Raw genomic sequence first — 16,176 nt, forward strand, 5'->3', positions numbered from 1 at the left:
TGATTGGGGGATCTCATGATGTACTGTGTGCTTGTGCTAATGTGTGTATGTGTGTTTATGTTTGATTATGTGTGTGTGTGTGTGTGTGTTTCCATACCTATGAGAGCTAAATGTCCTCACAAGGATAGAAAGATGTGGAAAATCCTCCAAAGTGAGGACATTTTGCCGGCCCTCGCTTTAGGGTTAGGACTTGTGTTTAGGGTTCAGATTAGAATTAGGATTAGGTTAGGGTTATCATTCAGGTTAGGGTTAGGGGTTAGGGAATGAATGTAATCAATGTAGGTCCTCACAAGTATAGTAATCCAAGTGTGTGTGTGTGTGTGTGTGTGTGTACCTGTAGTTCTATCTTTGTGAAAACCTATTTGAGTTTTAAACCTTCAGATATTTTTGCAAAGTGAGGTAATTTTGGCCGCTCCTCACTTCTTCAAGGGGCTGTTTTAGGGTTCAGACTTGGTTTTAGGGTTAAGGTTAGAATTAGGATTAGGTTAAGGTTAGGGTAAGGGTTAAGGTTAGGTGTGTAGTGGTGAGGTTTGTTAAGGTTATAGGATTAGGGGATACGGAATTAATACAGTCAATGGATGGTCCTCATGAGGATACACTACGAGGATGTGTGTGTGTGTGTGTGTGTGTGTGTGAGTGCATTTTTTCCTGTGTGTATGAGTACAAATGTATATGTGTTTATGGATGCCTAACCCCGTGTTTTTTTAAGTTAAGATAAGATAAGATAAGATTGCACTTTCTTGATCGCCTAGGGGAAATTCGGTATCACAATAGCAATTGACAGAACAGTACCAAGGCAGTACAGGAAAGGTAATAAGGTAATAAACATAGTACAGGAAAGTTTCTGTGCATGTATAGGTATATTTGTGCCAGTATGTGTGTGTCCTGTTTACCTGGCTGCCTGTGTGTGATTGTTATCCAATTTCAATAAGCTACCACACTGTCTTATCTCTTCCTCCGCTCCACAGGAAGCCTCCGACATTCCCCAGCGATGGCTGTGATGGAGAACGAGACGTGGCCGCGCCCCACGTACGTCCCCCACTACCTCCTCCACGGCGACCCCTTCGCCTCCAGACTCTCCAAAGAGGCCGACATCGTTGCAGCCTTCTACATCTGCATCATAGGTTAGTCGGTTATCGTGGAGAGAATGCATTCACCCGCATCTACTCAGAAATGATTTATGCTGTCTTATCACTGAAAGAGAATTTAAGTGTCGCCACAATCAGATTGGATGCAGAAGGTCTCGGGGCGCTGTGTTTGCATCATCGCCTCACTGTGAAGTGTTTTTGCAAGTGGATGCTGATAGCTAGACGGTAACAATGACAGTTAATAAAAGGCATGTGGCATGAAATAAACACTTCAGATATGCTTTTGTTATTCACAACATATGTTTTGCGACACAACCTGCCTCAGTTTGCCATTAGATTGGTGTCAGAATAGATCAAAAAATTTTCAAATCAATTTCCCAGGTCATTGAGATGCAGTTCAATTCAGTGCTTCCCTTTATGTTTTTGTAGCAGTCATAATTAACGATACATTCATTACCCGTTTGGTTCCAGCTTTGGTTCTTGTGCTCCTTTCAGCATTAAAACAATTCCTCTTTGGATACTTTAGCATATAGATAAAAGCACAAGTGTTTTTTTTAAGTACACTAGTGCAGCGCCCGTTCGCACCGCTGCTGCACAGAGCGCCGTTCGCTGTTTATTCAAAGTTTATTAATATTGAATGTGTCGTGTGTCCAAATTGCACCAGATCCGACACTGCACTTCCTTGGGTCCCCAGCAATACACCCGCCAAGTGTGAAGTCGATCGGACGAACGGTTCTCGAGATATGCGACGGACACACAGACAGACAGACAGACAGACAGACAGACAGAGATTCCTTGCTTTATAGTATGATACTTTGGGGAAAAACTGCTCTATTTTTTATGTCATTTATATTTCACATTTTCTGTAGCAGCGGTGGTAATTTAATTCACTTGTTGAAGTTGCAGCCAATTATTCTGAGTCTGAGGGGAATTAAGTCGCCTGATATTAAAAAGATAAAATCTTTGAAAAAAAACCAAGTATCTTTGTGATAAATTATTCCAAGGGATCTGAGATCATATTTATCTTTGTCCTCCCTGATGCTTATTTAACCTTCTAGACAAGTTACACTGTGCAGCTGCTGCTAGAGGGTTTTCACAGTCCTCAACTGCAACAAACAGGCTTAACTTTGTTTCTGTCACTTTGCCCTAATTGTGTCTCTTCGTAATTTAGACATAAATTAAATCATATTTCATTTTTTACATTAGGAGACTTTGTTATCAAAATGAGCTACAGCATCTGATCTGTTGGAACAATGAAGCCTGTGGTTCACTTTTTTCCCACATATTTTTTATTTTGATATTTGTATTGGAAGAAAATGTATGAGAAATAATCCTGTAAGGCATGGGCCTGGTCTAGAATTCACTCTGGGGTCTAAAAGAGTTTAAAACTTTCCTGAGAGTCAGTCAGCGGCCTGCTGGTGTTGTAGACCAGCAGCTTACTGTGGTTTGACGCCACATGGCCTTTCCAGGCTGCTTGGGGCCATGAGAGACCACAGCTTGAGTCTGACACACACAGAATAGATTGATAGAACAGACCAATGGATCAACGTCTCTACACTCACAGTGTCAAGGGATCATGTTGGTGAGTGACAATTTGGATTATGATTATGAGGATGAAGCCTTCCCATGATCATAGATTATTATTGGCGACCTGCTATTGACGTTTCATTTAGCGAGCCCAGTTTTTCAGAAAGGTAAAATCTGACTTTTACGTATGTGCAATGAATTATGGTCATTGTAGTTCACTAACACTCTTTCGGTGCTCGGCAGCGTTAAATCTTGATTGTTTGAAAACGCTGTACGCTGTTTGTTTACCTGCGCTGTCTGCCCAAATATGAACATTGTATGGGAAACACTGGAAGTCAGTTATATTCGGGTGGATTAGTAGACACCAAATGAGATGCTTTGTTGAATTATAGGAGAGAAATTATTATTTTCTGAAATAAGCTGTATTTGTATGTGCTGTATTTTGAGTTAACTCTGGGGTCCTGGGGTCATTTTAATCCTGTCTGGATCAACGCGTGGTGTTTCACGCAATTACTGATTTGCATACTGGCTCACACTGGCGAGGTAGAGCAGCATGACTGTTTAGACTAGATGATTAAGGATCCCCATGGGGAAATTATCTTGTTGCAGCAGCAAAACTAATAAGATTCAGTAGGAGAAAAGACAAGTAGAATATAAAATGAGCAATAAATGGAAGAGAGAGTGCATTTAAGCACAGTTTGGTGCCAAGAAAAATAGAGAAAATAGTGGAAAAGAGTGCAGCATCTGCATCTGGCATTGTGTCCTTGGACTACAGTCCCCAGTAACTTCTTTAACATCTGGATAATTGATAAAAACATTACTGATGTTCATGGGCAAAATCAAATTACTGACCTCATCTGGTAATACTCATGCTGTAAGGAAAGGCCTTAGGTCAGGAATACAAAGGGTGTGATTGTTGAGGTCAAGCTTATTATTGATGGTACTGGCACACCCACAATCATGAAAATGCATGAATAAATCATTATCACATTAATATTGAGAAAACAAACAAACGATAAACAAACGAGACCATCGACGAGAAGACTGGCAGCCTCTAACAAACCTCCACTCTGCATTTTATATTGCGTGTCACCAGGTCGGATTTGGCAGGAAAGCGGCTAGATTGCTTTACGGCACAAAACAGGAACCATTTTACTTTGCAAGTACTACACAACTTTATAACACTTTCACTAAAGCAGTTATCGGCTCTTATCCTTCTTCTCTCTCTTCAAAACAAACGCATGGGAGAACAACACCAGGGAGAGGGAGGGGGGGCAAGTACACAAATCGTCTTTGCAACAGGCAGCAGGGTTTATGGCTAATGTTTTGTAAGGGAGTACAGAGGCTCTTCACGCTCCTTAAGCATCTGACCAGTTTTCCAAACAGCAGCAGAAGAGATTGCAATGAAAGACGGTTAAAAGAGAGATGGACAGCATGAGTTACATGCATTTTCAAGCAGCTAATGCATTAGCAGACTGAGCTTGTGTAATTCTTATATCCAGCCATAAATATAAACATTTATTCATAAATATATCACATTAATTCAAAACCATTGAAGTGGCAAAAGTAATTACCTTTTTTTTGCTATCTGTCTCTCAGGTTCAAACTCAACGGAATGATCTGGCTAAACTGATTGTGAAGGATCTGGGGGAAGAGTTAACAACAAGTCTGTTATTTGTTTTCTCAAGATCTGTTTAGGTTTATCCTCTGCTGTCTTTTGAGGGTTTGACTTTGCATGCATACTTTATCTGATTTTAATTGTATTTTTGCTCATGTACATTGTGGCACATTGTGTTTGTCTGGACTTTTATTAACCCACATGAAACATGACTCATTCCGTCTGCAATACACAGATAGTGCAGTTAATCCCCCAGATTGATTTAATCTGATTAGAAGGTAATATGGATTGATTTTATCTCACCAGCAAAGATGTGTTTTCCCATCTTGCAGGTCTGCTTTGGCCTGCTGATGTATGATGACTATCTTTAACTGAGGCTCGGTACATTTTCTATTTCTGAACAGAATTTTTTTTTTTATTTCCCATGTAATTTAAAAAAAAAAAAAAAGTTTTATGGAGCTGGAGCATCTTCAATATCTCTCCCTTAAGAAGTAATCTAATTTTGTAAATTATTTTTTGTAAAAATGCATTTTGGAATTTAATTTTGGTACCCTGATAAACACCTGTGAGCTGAAATGCTTTGGTATTTTTTATCCACACACCATTTAACTCACCATTTCTCTGTGCCTCGAACATCTTTACGAGGTTTTCTTCTCTACAGCTCCAAGATCAGTAAGTTAATTACTCCAAAGACAGACCTCCTTGTTTGTTGGTTAATGTAATTTTGTAATTACAATCTTAGGATGATCTCCTGTGTAATCATAAGTGACGGAGAGTGGTTCATAAATCGGTTCTAACACCGGGACTCCTGATGAACCAATTGTTTGGAGAAATTTCATTGATTTGGGTGCACTGGGGAGTAATTTGGACTGCACAACGGAAACATCAGCACCAGAGTCAACCAAAAAGGGCACCACTACATTTCCTACTTTCAGATCTAATTTAGCTGCTTCCTGTTTCTGCAGGTCTAATTTAGTATATTGACATAAGTTATGATAGCTTCAGTGTCTGTCTGTTCATCTGAGCTATGCTGTATACCTATCTGACCTGTCCTCGCTGTTTCCTATGGGTTAGCTGGCTGGAATCCTGGAGCATTCACAGACAGTCCTAAGGTTTGCATGTGGCCAGGATCCATCAGGTGTATACCCACGTCTTTGTAGGCCAGACTGGCGATTCAATTCAATTCAATTTTAATTTATTTAAAAGGGACAATGTACAGTTAAAACATAAATGTTGCCATTTGATGCACTATACCAGATTATAGCTTTAAGCTAATTTGCATCTGTAGATTCGACCGACAGTCACGAGCCATGTGGCCATACCCTTCACAGCTGTAGCATTGGGGGCGTCGCTGGTTAGGAGGCTGTGTGGGTGGCTGTCTTCCATAGCCTCTTCCTCCATGTCCTCGTCCTCTACCGCGTCCTCTGCGTGCTTCACTGCCCCGATTTCCAGCCTGTTGATAGAACATTAACTGTGCAGATTGGAGTTTCTTGCTTTGTTTCTGCTCGATGTCAGTCTGGTTCCTTTTCAGTGTGGCGGACATGAGCCCAGACTTCGCTGAGGGGTTTGGTCCCCCCAGGCGATGCACGTGGCCACGGTTTGGCGCTTCAGAGTTGAATGGAGGCCTTGTATCAACACATTCTTCAGCAAGTTGTCGTAGGCTTCATTATCCTGGTCAATACCAGAGTGAGCAGCAAACACAGATTTCCTATGGGTTAGCTGGCTGGAATCCTGGAGCATTCACAGACAGTCCTAAGGTTTGCATGTGGCCAGGATCCATCAGGTGTATACCCACGTCTTTGTAGGCCAGACTGGCGATTCGACCAACAGTCACGAGCCATGTGGCCATACCCTTCACAGCTGTAGCATTGGGGGCGTCGCTGGTTAGGAGGCTGTGTGGGTGGCTGTCTTCCATAGCCTCTTCCTCCATGTCCTCGTCCTCTACCACTGCCCCGATTTCCAGCCTGTTGATAGAACATTAACTGTGCAGATTGGAGTTTCTTGCTTTGTTTCTGCTCGATGTCAGTCTGGTTCCTTTTCAGTGTGGCGGACATGAGCCCAGACTTCGCTGAGGGGTTTGGTCCCCCCAGGCGATGCACGTGGCCACGGTTTGGCGCTTCAGAGTTGAATGGAGGCCTTGTATCAACACATTCTTCAGCAAGTTGTCGTAGGCTTCATTATCCTGGTCAATACCAGAGTGAGCAGCAAACACAGATTCCATTCTAACACGGTAATCAGCGGCAGACTCGCCATCATTCTGCTTGGTTCTGTAGATTTCAGGCCAACTGGTGCGCAGGGGAAAAGCGGTTTTCACAGCAAAGTAAAGCTCATCCATCTGGTCTCTGTATTCCTGGGAGCCTGGACCGTGGTTTGTGTCCCAGCTGGCTGGCTTGATGTTCGCCCATCTTAACAGGAAACACCTACGGCATACTGCTTCTACCTCTTCCAATGTAGAGTTACACATTGTCAACAACTGTTTCAATGCAACTTCCCATTTCTCACCTCCAGTTTTGTGGGGGGTCCGGCAGTTCTTTGGCAACTTCCTTCAGCTCATCAGGTTGCCATGGCCTGTAGACCACCACATGCGGTTGCCAGAAGCCTTGGTTTCCATCTGCAGGTTCTGGGCTGCGGGTTTGGGAACATCATCATAGGCATCTGGGTCACTGTGTTTGTCTCCTGCTTAGCTGTCATGCTGCGAGTCTGTGGGCAGTGAGAAGCAGGAGAGAAAGAGGCGGAGCCTGCATAGAAAGTAGGGGGTGAAGGCCCCGATGAGGATTCCTCCTTCTTGGGATCAGGCTCTCCCATTCCCGTAGGGGCGAATAGAGTCCAATGGGAGTCGGAGGTGGGGCCTGAGATGTAGGAGGAACTGAGGCTGCTGCCTGCAGGGCCGCATCATTGTCGCCATCATCCTCGTCATCACCACTTCCTGAGGATGGAGCTGTGCGGGGTAGAGCATACGGGGGAGGCAGGTCCCTATCTCTGTCCCTACTTCTCCTTTGAAAGCATCACAATAGCTGTGGACTTTTCTGCTTTAGTCTCTGCTTCTTGCTCCCACTTTTGGAATACATGCCAATTCACCTTTTCTTTACTTTTTCCTTTCCCTTTCTTCTTCTCCTGTTCTTCTCTTTACTCTAACATTGTCCTACATCTAGTTAAGCAATTCACGCTCAGAGTGCCTTTTATGGGGAAAATGCCTTCAGTGACATAGGGCCAGAGTGGAACATCCTCAACCATGCTTTTGCCCCATTTCTCTGCCATCACTTTAACAGGACCCGTTAGTGGGTCAGAAAGTTGTTCTAATTTTCCTAGTGCATTTCCCATCTCGCTCTCAGTTGTGGTTTATCCCTAGGCAAGAACAGTATAAAAGTTGGTGTGGCCACCGAGGGGCTCTTCCCATTTTCTCATAACCCTAGATGAGTGGACAATACAACAATATCTCTTATAGCAAATATTACTATATCAAAGTTTGTTTTTTTTACACTGAATATCACAATAAGTGGCTATTTTCTGAATTATATTTTGCTGTTGGCCACTAAATAGGTGATGTCTCTTCTCACATTTCTTTTTTACAATATACACTCTATTATAATCATATATTATTATTATTATCTATTATACACTATTGATTCTGGTATCTTAACAACTACTTCACTATACTCTATTATAGACCCATCACAGTTTTTCCTTTTTTTTTTCTTTTTTTTTAAAGAATTCACAGAAACTCACCACTTGCTCTTTAAAATGGATGGACAACCCACTGAACGCCACCCCCGCAGGTTTCAGGCGGGATCCAGACCTCCCTTTTATGGAGCGGATTTTCCCTGAGTGTCCCAGACACTCCTGCCGGCAGTTGACCCTCAGCTCAGTCTCAGACGGCGCTCAGTGCTGTGTCTATCCCATCCTCGTCGCCAAATAATGTAGGGGAAAAATGAGTCTCACCCTTGTGGGTCAAAATGAATGAGCAAAGGTTCAAGAGTCTTCCGTAGATTCTTTATTCAGACATGCATGGAGAGAAAACCTTAAGCACACACACTCAAGTGGGCTGCGGGATATTCTCTGACAATGGGTAGAAATGTCAGTTTCTTTATACACTTCAGTATGTATAGTTGCTTTGTTCATCCTTTTCTAAGAAATCAATATATGGCTAATGTAATATGCAAGCTTCAAACTAGTCAAAAGTTCTACAATACACCCTAACATGAAGTAAAGTCTATTCTTATATGATTGTCTCTAACAATGAACACTAGTCTGAGAGCTAAAATTCTAATATCCTATGGAAGTCAAGTCATACATGCACTCATGACAGCTTCTTCATGTGATTAGGACATGATCACATGAAGATCCTTTACTGAATACTCCATTGTAAGATATATAAGACAAACACACAATATCATGTTTTTTTTCCTACAACACACACACACACACACACACACACACACAAGCATGCACAGAGTCATCTATTCATCTGTCAGTGGGAAGGCTAAGTGTAGGTATGGCTACACGCTCATGTCAGCCATGGAATGTGAAAGGACAAATTCTTGGCTTTCAATGTACATTCAATTTCAGTTATCATTTGGTACCTGATGCATAGCCAGGCTTTTGTGCAAATTATCACTGCTTGCCTCATGTTTGGCAATGAGCCTCAATTTCCCCTATCCTCTGTTTCAATGTCAACGTTGCTCTTCAGCCAATATCATTATTTAACTCAGTGTTATGCAATTTGTAAAGAGGGATGACATGCAACTAAGGTCCTGAACTGGATTCAAAGCCAGGACATCGCGGTTACATGGTGTACAGATTATTAACACGATGTGTGCATGAAGCATGGTGACTGGTTGAACGGCTGCAGTATAGAGGCTTTGCAGTTGTGTCACAAATCTCCCAGCAACCACAACTGGCTCCATCGTGGAGGTGCAGTGGAGAATTTGCTGTGTGCAAATAACGGCTAAATACAACTGGGCTGGAAAAAGAGAGATACCTGAAAGATACGGTGTGGTGTGGTGTCAGCTCAGTTTATACCTAAACCAGTGATTTTCAAACTTTTTCATATAAGGGACCCTTAATTTAGTCCACATTAGAGCCACAGACCCCCATTTGATGTGATTTTGTATCTTGGACCCAAATCTGTGAATATTTTTGTTGTCAGATATGATTTTGTCCAGAATTGCATGACTATCTGTATTGTAGGTAGAGAGATAACAGTGAAACTATGATCAAAATAGTCATTCCTCTACATTCTCTAATTGTGTTAACTTTTTGTAAATGAAATAATGGTGAAGTTTAACAATTTATCAATTTGCTGGTGACCCTCTGGAACCCCCTCAAGGACCTCTGGTGGTCCGCGGACCTCACGTTGAGAACCACTGACCTAACTTAGTAAAGTGAGTGATAATAACACGACTGGCAACTGCTAAATCTACTCGGGGGCAACATGATGACTTTCCCTCCTGTGTAAACTAACTATGTGCGAGAATAAAAGATAAAAGTACCGCTTCATTGGGTCAGCTGGCCAAAAAATTCCACTGATTAAAGTATAGGTACACTACAGAAGTTTTAACTCTTATACAATACAATACAATACAAACAGCTGATGATTGGGGAATACTACTTATTAAAAACTCAGCATTGTTATTAGTAGAAAACAGAAAGGTCAGGTGAACCTTTTCATAAAGCCTCTTGGTTGGAACTACTGCAAGAGCCAAATCACAAATGGGAAAGCTGGCACTAAAACCACCCAAAGGCAGGACTGACATTTTTATTTAATTAACGACAAACACATTCCTTCATCAGACCATTGTCGTTCTCTTTTTTTTTTTTTTATTAAACATGTTCTTATATTCTCCAAGGACAGCCAATAAATATATGTGAACATGAACAAGCCTTGACATGCATGAAACCAGATGATCAAGATTATATTCTGTCATGACAAATTAGTGTACTGTTGGGTTGGATGGAAAACATGTATCTGTGTCATGGATGTAACTGTATGTCACTGTCTTCCGCCATGTTACCCTAAAAATTATGTATTCGATTACAGATAATTAGAGGAATACATTTAAAGTGAAAGTCAGAAATTCAGGAGGCCATTTAAGTAGAAGCAGGGTTTCTACATTTTTTTTTTTAAATGTGGCACAGAAGAACATTTGTGTTTGTACACAAACCTGAAATAAATTTCCTAGTAGTTTTTCACTTTGGTGTCTGTACCACATTATGTCCTGATCAAAGTCCAAGACCAAAAGCTTCACTTCTAGAAAGACACTTCTTGTCTTTTGTTTCCACTACAGTCAAATGATATGCTTGTCAAAATGTCACTAACATGCTGAATAGTTATTATGACATTAATGACAAGTCAGCATGTGCCTCTCACGGTCAGGGGTTTGTTTTCACACTGAGCTTTCTGTCTTTTTGTCTTGAATCTTTGTGGACAGACACACAGCAACACCATCGTTAGTCCATTGTGTTGGATGACAGCTTCTTCTGCTTTGACAATGAACACTTTGATGGCTGTAAAGTCCATTTCATGATGGGTTTGTTGTTGGCTGATTGAGTGCTCCAAGACATTCACAAAGTCACGAGTCACAAAGTGTTTACAGTAAACACGCAAACAAAAGACAAACACATGACAAACACAATGCTTCATCGTGTATGTGGTACTTATCCATACTATTCTGTAGGACTCAGTTCCTACAGAAAAGGGCATAAATTCGAATATTCTTCATGAATATTAGTTCAGGCAGGAAACATCAATGTAGTTTAATGTAGAGGGAAACTTCACCAACGGCAGCAGGACAACTTAAATACATAAATGGATATAAATGGATTTTATCAGCAGTTGATTGTGGTTTGTGTTTATAATAGATCAACTGATAGATACTGTGATACCCTTAACAGCATATCAAGCCTCAACTTCCTCAAAATACCACATGTCTGTCTCAATATCAAGCCTTATTAAAAGCTTTATTATATTAGAGCAACATTATCGTGGGAAAACGATGTACTGTGTCCTCCGAGGGACAGACGGAGAGGTGCTTTGGGGATCTACAATTCATTTTCCGCGAGTTCAAATTCCGTCCGTGGTTTTCCACTTCTGAGATCCGCATGGTTTGATGTGGGAATGTAGCAACAACTGTCTTGGCTGAGTGCCTCTATTTTTCTATTCAACTTATGTTTTTGCTCCCCGGTCCCCGGCACATCATATGAGTAAATGGAAATAAAGAGACATGTTGAATGTTTGGAATGAATTAGGGTTATTCAGCGGTGAGAATGTTCAGAGCTGATAAGAGAGAGAGAGAGAGAGAGAGAGAGAGAGAGGGAGGGCTTGGCGATATTGACAAAATCAAATATCACTGTATAACAATATTGATAATGTGGCTATATTTTGGGAATAATATTCATGCTTTCCTAAGATATTTACACTCAAGAAAAAATTGAAAATGAATGATCATTAGTAATCATTAATGTGTAATGTAATCAGTAATAAGTAACGCCCTAGCGTAGGTTCAATCAGGAAGACTACTTTTTCAGAAATCTATCCCCTCTTTCATTGGGCGTTCAAAGGCGCCCCAGGAAAAGACAGAGTGGGCTGTAAAGTCTATGGCAAAGCTGTAACTGAATGTAGGCCTAATTAATTAATTAATCTTACAAAATGTTTTAAGTCCCATGGTTTTATTCTTTTGCTTATTGTATCTAAAAAAAATCCGGAAAAGTAGCAAATATGGACTGTGAATGTTTAATAGGTTTGTCTTGTGATACAGTGAATTGTTGAGCGTTTACTATAGTCTCTCCTGATTGAAGTGCAGCAGTCAGGACAGCAGTAGCCTAGAGGTAAGAGGTTTACGAATTCAAAAAGCTTTATTGAATCAAACATTGCGTAAGCTGATTGCATGATGCAAACCGAAGGATTGCTGCCACCTTGATATTTTAACTGACTGGATAATAAATAGCAAATAAAAGGGTGGAAGGATAATTTGAATGAAGTAGAACCGGCTGAAGACAAACAACCAGAATAGAATCAGGCTTGTGACTGGAAGGCTGATGGTACAAATCCTTGGGGCAACTGTGTGAGGAAACTGTGTGGGGAAAGTGAATGAGAAATGCCATGCTGAAAAAGGGCATGTGTGCTCAGCAAACCCGCCGCAAGATAAACATAGGTTAGAAGAAAGAGGAAGGCAAACAACATATATAAAGAGAGAAACTCACTTAATGGTCTTGAAAAGAGTCTCCCTAACCTTAATACTGCATGGTGGAAAGCTACATGACAGTACATGGTTGACATTTTTATATAAGTAATAATGTCAGTAATGTCAGTTTTGTCATTAATGTCAGTTTTGCTACTCTCTATTGCAGATTGAGTATTGTAATAGTATAGTGATTCAAACTATAGTTCATGAAAGGTGTGTTAACAGTGGGGCTTGTGTGGTGGGTTAACAATGGCAGCAAGTGAGCCTGGGTCTCTGCTGGAGAAGATAAATATGCTTTGCAGATTTGATCACAGCGTGACAGAGTTTAAGATTCCCTGGTTTAATCTATTTAGGGGACAAATTGAGCTTTGCTAATTGAGTCTTTGTGAAGTTATTTAAGTTCTCTAATGCTCTTGTCTTGAAGTACCAGAAACACAGACTAGATATTTTCAGAGTTTGGCCTCTGTTACTGTTAGGGCTGGGTTACGGTGCCATCTTCGATTCTTCTTATTGGTCCGATTCTTTATCAATTCCCTTATCAATTCCTAGTGTATAAATTGTCAGGAGTCAAAAGACTACATATAGCTTTAATGGAAACTTTGTTTTGTTACTCAAGAAAGACATTGCTATGTAGACTTACTTTTGTCTCAGAATTACTTTTCAAAACAGCTAATGCACATTTGGCATAATGCCTTACTTGAAAGAACACAATACAAGTGAAACAATTCAAGTAATTGATTCCCATTTGTATTTACCACTTTATTGGGTCGTTCAAGCACGCTCTACCAGTAATAACAATATCTCCGACAGCATTTGTATTGCTACTGATATAATGGTTGGTGCGGTGTAGAACAAGTGCTGAAAATCTCAGAGATAATGAGATAAATATTGGACTTTTGGACTCACGGTGCTGAAGTTTGTCTTCTGAAGTTTGTCTTCAGCACCAACAGTGATGCTGCACAAGCTGTTTAGAGAAATTGTATTGCCTTTTTATTTGCCGTTTTTCAAACTCTAAAGAAACGGTCTCTAGAAACTTGGATAAGAGGTATCAATAGTGCGGTGGCTTATTAATTCCGGTGAATTAGGCAAGTTGGAACAGAGACTAAAGTGGAACTGGTTCTCGCTCCCCGGCCCTAGTTATTGTGCAGCTCAATGGGGAGAGCATGGCACTAACACTGACAGGGTTAGGGGATACATTTCCACGGTCATCCCATGCTAAAAATGTATTTGTTCACTGTATTGTAAGGCACTTTGGATACTACTATCCACCAAACGAATCCCTTCCCGCTGCTGTTCACTCCCATTCCTGTCTCATCGCTGTGTGTTAGGCCTATGTAACAGACTGTTGTGACAATCAAATGTTCCTCACACTAACAAAGGACACATACAGTCCAGAATGCCGTGAAAAGCAATTTAGTTGTCATGGCAAGTGACAAGTCAGTAGTTGCCTTGTCGAGTGTAATGAGCGGTACTTTTGACAATAGTGGGGATACAAAAAGATCAGGAGGGGGGCAGTGCCGGCGCGTGGGCGGGGCGCAAAATTTGTCCACACTTGTCTTAATTTGATTGTTACTAGGGTGACACTGGGTGACACAGCATAAATACCTTTATCGCGATCTACAAAGAAAGAAAAAACAGAGATAAACCTACTATGCTTTTGGAACACTGTACTCCTTGTTTTACTGAGACTGAGTTACAGCAGCAGGTTGAGTTCTACTCCCAGTCTATCTCCCGACCTGCTCCCCACGAGTAGCTTTAAGTCTCTTTCAGGGAGGATTTACTAAATTGTTACTAAAACTAAATTGTTTTGAATGTAGCGTAATGTATTAACCAATCAAGGGCGATGTGTGTGTGTGTGTCGGGTGAAGGTAAGATGCCTTTGCAGTTTATTTTCATGACTTTTTGCTGGGCTGTGCTTTTTGCATATTTACTGTGTTGTTTTTCTTGGCAATATCATCCAATATGGCAATTTGGCAACAAAATAGTAGTAGTTCATAGTAGATGATCCTATTTTTCTATTTTGCATGGTAACGTTGTGTGTGTGTGTTTGAGAGAGAGACAGAGAGAGAGAGAGAGAGAGAGAGAGAGAGAGAGAGAGAGAGAGAGAGAGAGAGAGAGAGACAACCGCCCCACCAGCCAAATAACATTGAGTTGGCAACCCTACGTGAAATAGTTGATAAAACGTGAAAACGTGTGGATGGGCGGCATTTATAGTTTTGCCCGGGGCGCCTGACTGGCAAGCGCACTGGAGGGGGGTAATTATCATGCTGTCATGTTTTTCTTCTCTAGTACTCTTTCATTCTGTTTCTCCCTCTGTAGACCTAAATAAAAACAGATGACTATCAGGTGAATTTTCAAACTGAAAGTGATTTCTGTTGTATTGATATATGCATCGTCTTACTTTCCTCATGCAAAAAAACAAACAAACATCTGAGGTCAACGTTTCAGTCACCTGCTTGGAGATAATTTAATGGCTGGAGTGTGTTGCTGCCATTGCGAATTGACTGCCTGGTTGCTTGTCATGTTTCATCCACAGCAGTTCAGAGTCACAGAACAGAGAAAACAGCGTTCGTTTACATTTAAAAGGAAGGGAGGAATCTGGATGAATCGAACAATTTTTCAACAGGTTAGACAGTCGCAACTACTGTGAAATAGATTTTAGTTTTAAGATTGAGAAACTACTCCATATATTCAAATTGCATCCAACAGCTTCATACTTACATACAAGCAACCTCAGCTGTGAGTAATAGGTTAAAATTCCCATATGATTCAGTTTTCATGGTTTTGTTTTCAAATATACCCTGGCTCAGGATAAGAATAATGTTCTTCATGTTGTTTTGCAAATACATGTAGTTTAGTTAAAAAGGTATTTATTGAATGAATGAATGAATGAATGAATGAACAGCAGCTCCTCCAATTCAAATGAAGTAAACCTGAAGTGTGGAGCACCAGTGGAGGCTTTCCAGTGGGTGTGTCAGTTCAAATGCTGCAAACTGGCTTGATTGGAAAGATTTTAGTGACTGTTTATTAAAGGGAACCAATCAAGACTGAGCCCAGTTGTGATGCGTTTAGTCACTCAAACAAAATCAGATGTTAACAATGTCTTTATTAAATGTCTTTGATGTATATACGTATATAGAGGAAAAAATGAATTCCTATAGTAGGGAAAACAACTCTGATGTTACACAAGTGCAAATAGTTGGTTCAATCTCTCTCTCTCTCTGTCTCTCTCGCTGTCTCTCTCTCTCTCTCTCTCTCTCTCTCTCCTGCAGGAATCATGTCTGCAACAGGAAATGGCTATGTCATTTACATGACCATCAGACACAAGACCAAGTTAAAGCCTCCTGAGCTCATGACCGTTAACTTGGCCATCTTCGACTTTGGCATATCAGGTACTTCTTTTGAATATGTGGCTCTTCAGTTGAATTCCTCTTCTCGAGCTATGTTCCTAAATATCTACAGGCCACCTAAATACTGTGCAACCTTTTTTGATGACTTTACAGAACTGCTGTCTATAATCTGTATTGACTTTGACTGTGTAGTTATTGTTGGTGATTTTAACATCCATGTTGACAATCCCCAGGACAAAGGGACTAAAGAACTGTGTTGTGTTCTTGATAACTATGGACTGACTCAGCATGTGACGGAGCCCACACACAACAAGGGCCACACCTTGGACTTAATTATCTCCAAGGGTCTGAACATTTCTAAGGTTGTGGTGACTGATGTTGCTCTCTCTGATCATTTCTGTGTTTTCTTTGAG

General features: G+C 40.9%; 1 protein-coding gene across 2 annotated transcripts in view; it reads left to right on the forward strand.

Annotated features, from left to right (window-relative positions):
* The first annotated feature begins 991 nt into the window (after positions 1-991).
* The window catches only part of opn5 (opsin 5), a 31,087-nt gene continuing 15,902 nt past the window's right edge, over positions 992-16,176 (forward strand). For both annotated transcript variants that reach the window (XM_071520681.1, XM_071520682.1), the window contains exons 1-2: positions 992-1,124; positions 15,686-15,805. In XM_071520681.1, coding sequence (XP_071376782.1) covers positions 992-1,124; positions 15,686-15,805 — 253 coding nt within the window. The remainder of the gene's footprint in view (positions 1,125-15,685; positions 15,806-16,176) is intronic.

The sequence above is a fragment of the Centroberyx affinis genome, unplaced genomic scaffold, assembly GCF_046629955.1.
Source record: "Centroberyx affinis isolate AG114_WGS23_722 - 3 ecotype Tasmania unplaced genomic scaffold, CSIRO-AGI_Caff_v1 ptg000820l_1, whole genome shotgun sequence".
NCBI lineage: Eukaryota > Metazoa > Chordata > Actinopteri > Beryciformes > Berycidae > Centroberyx > Centroberyx affinis.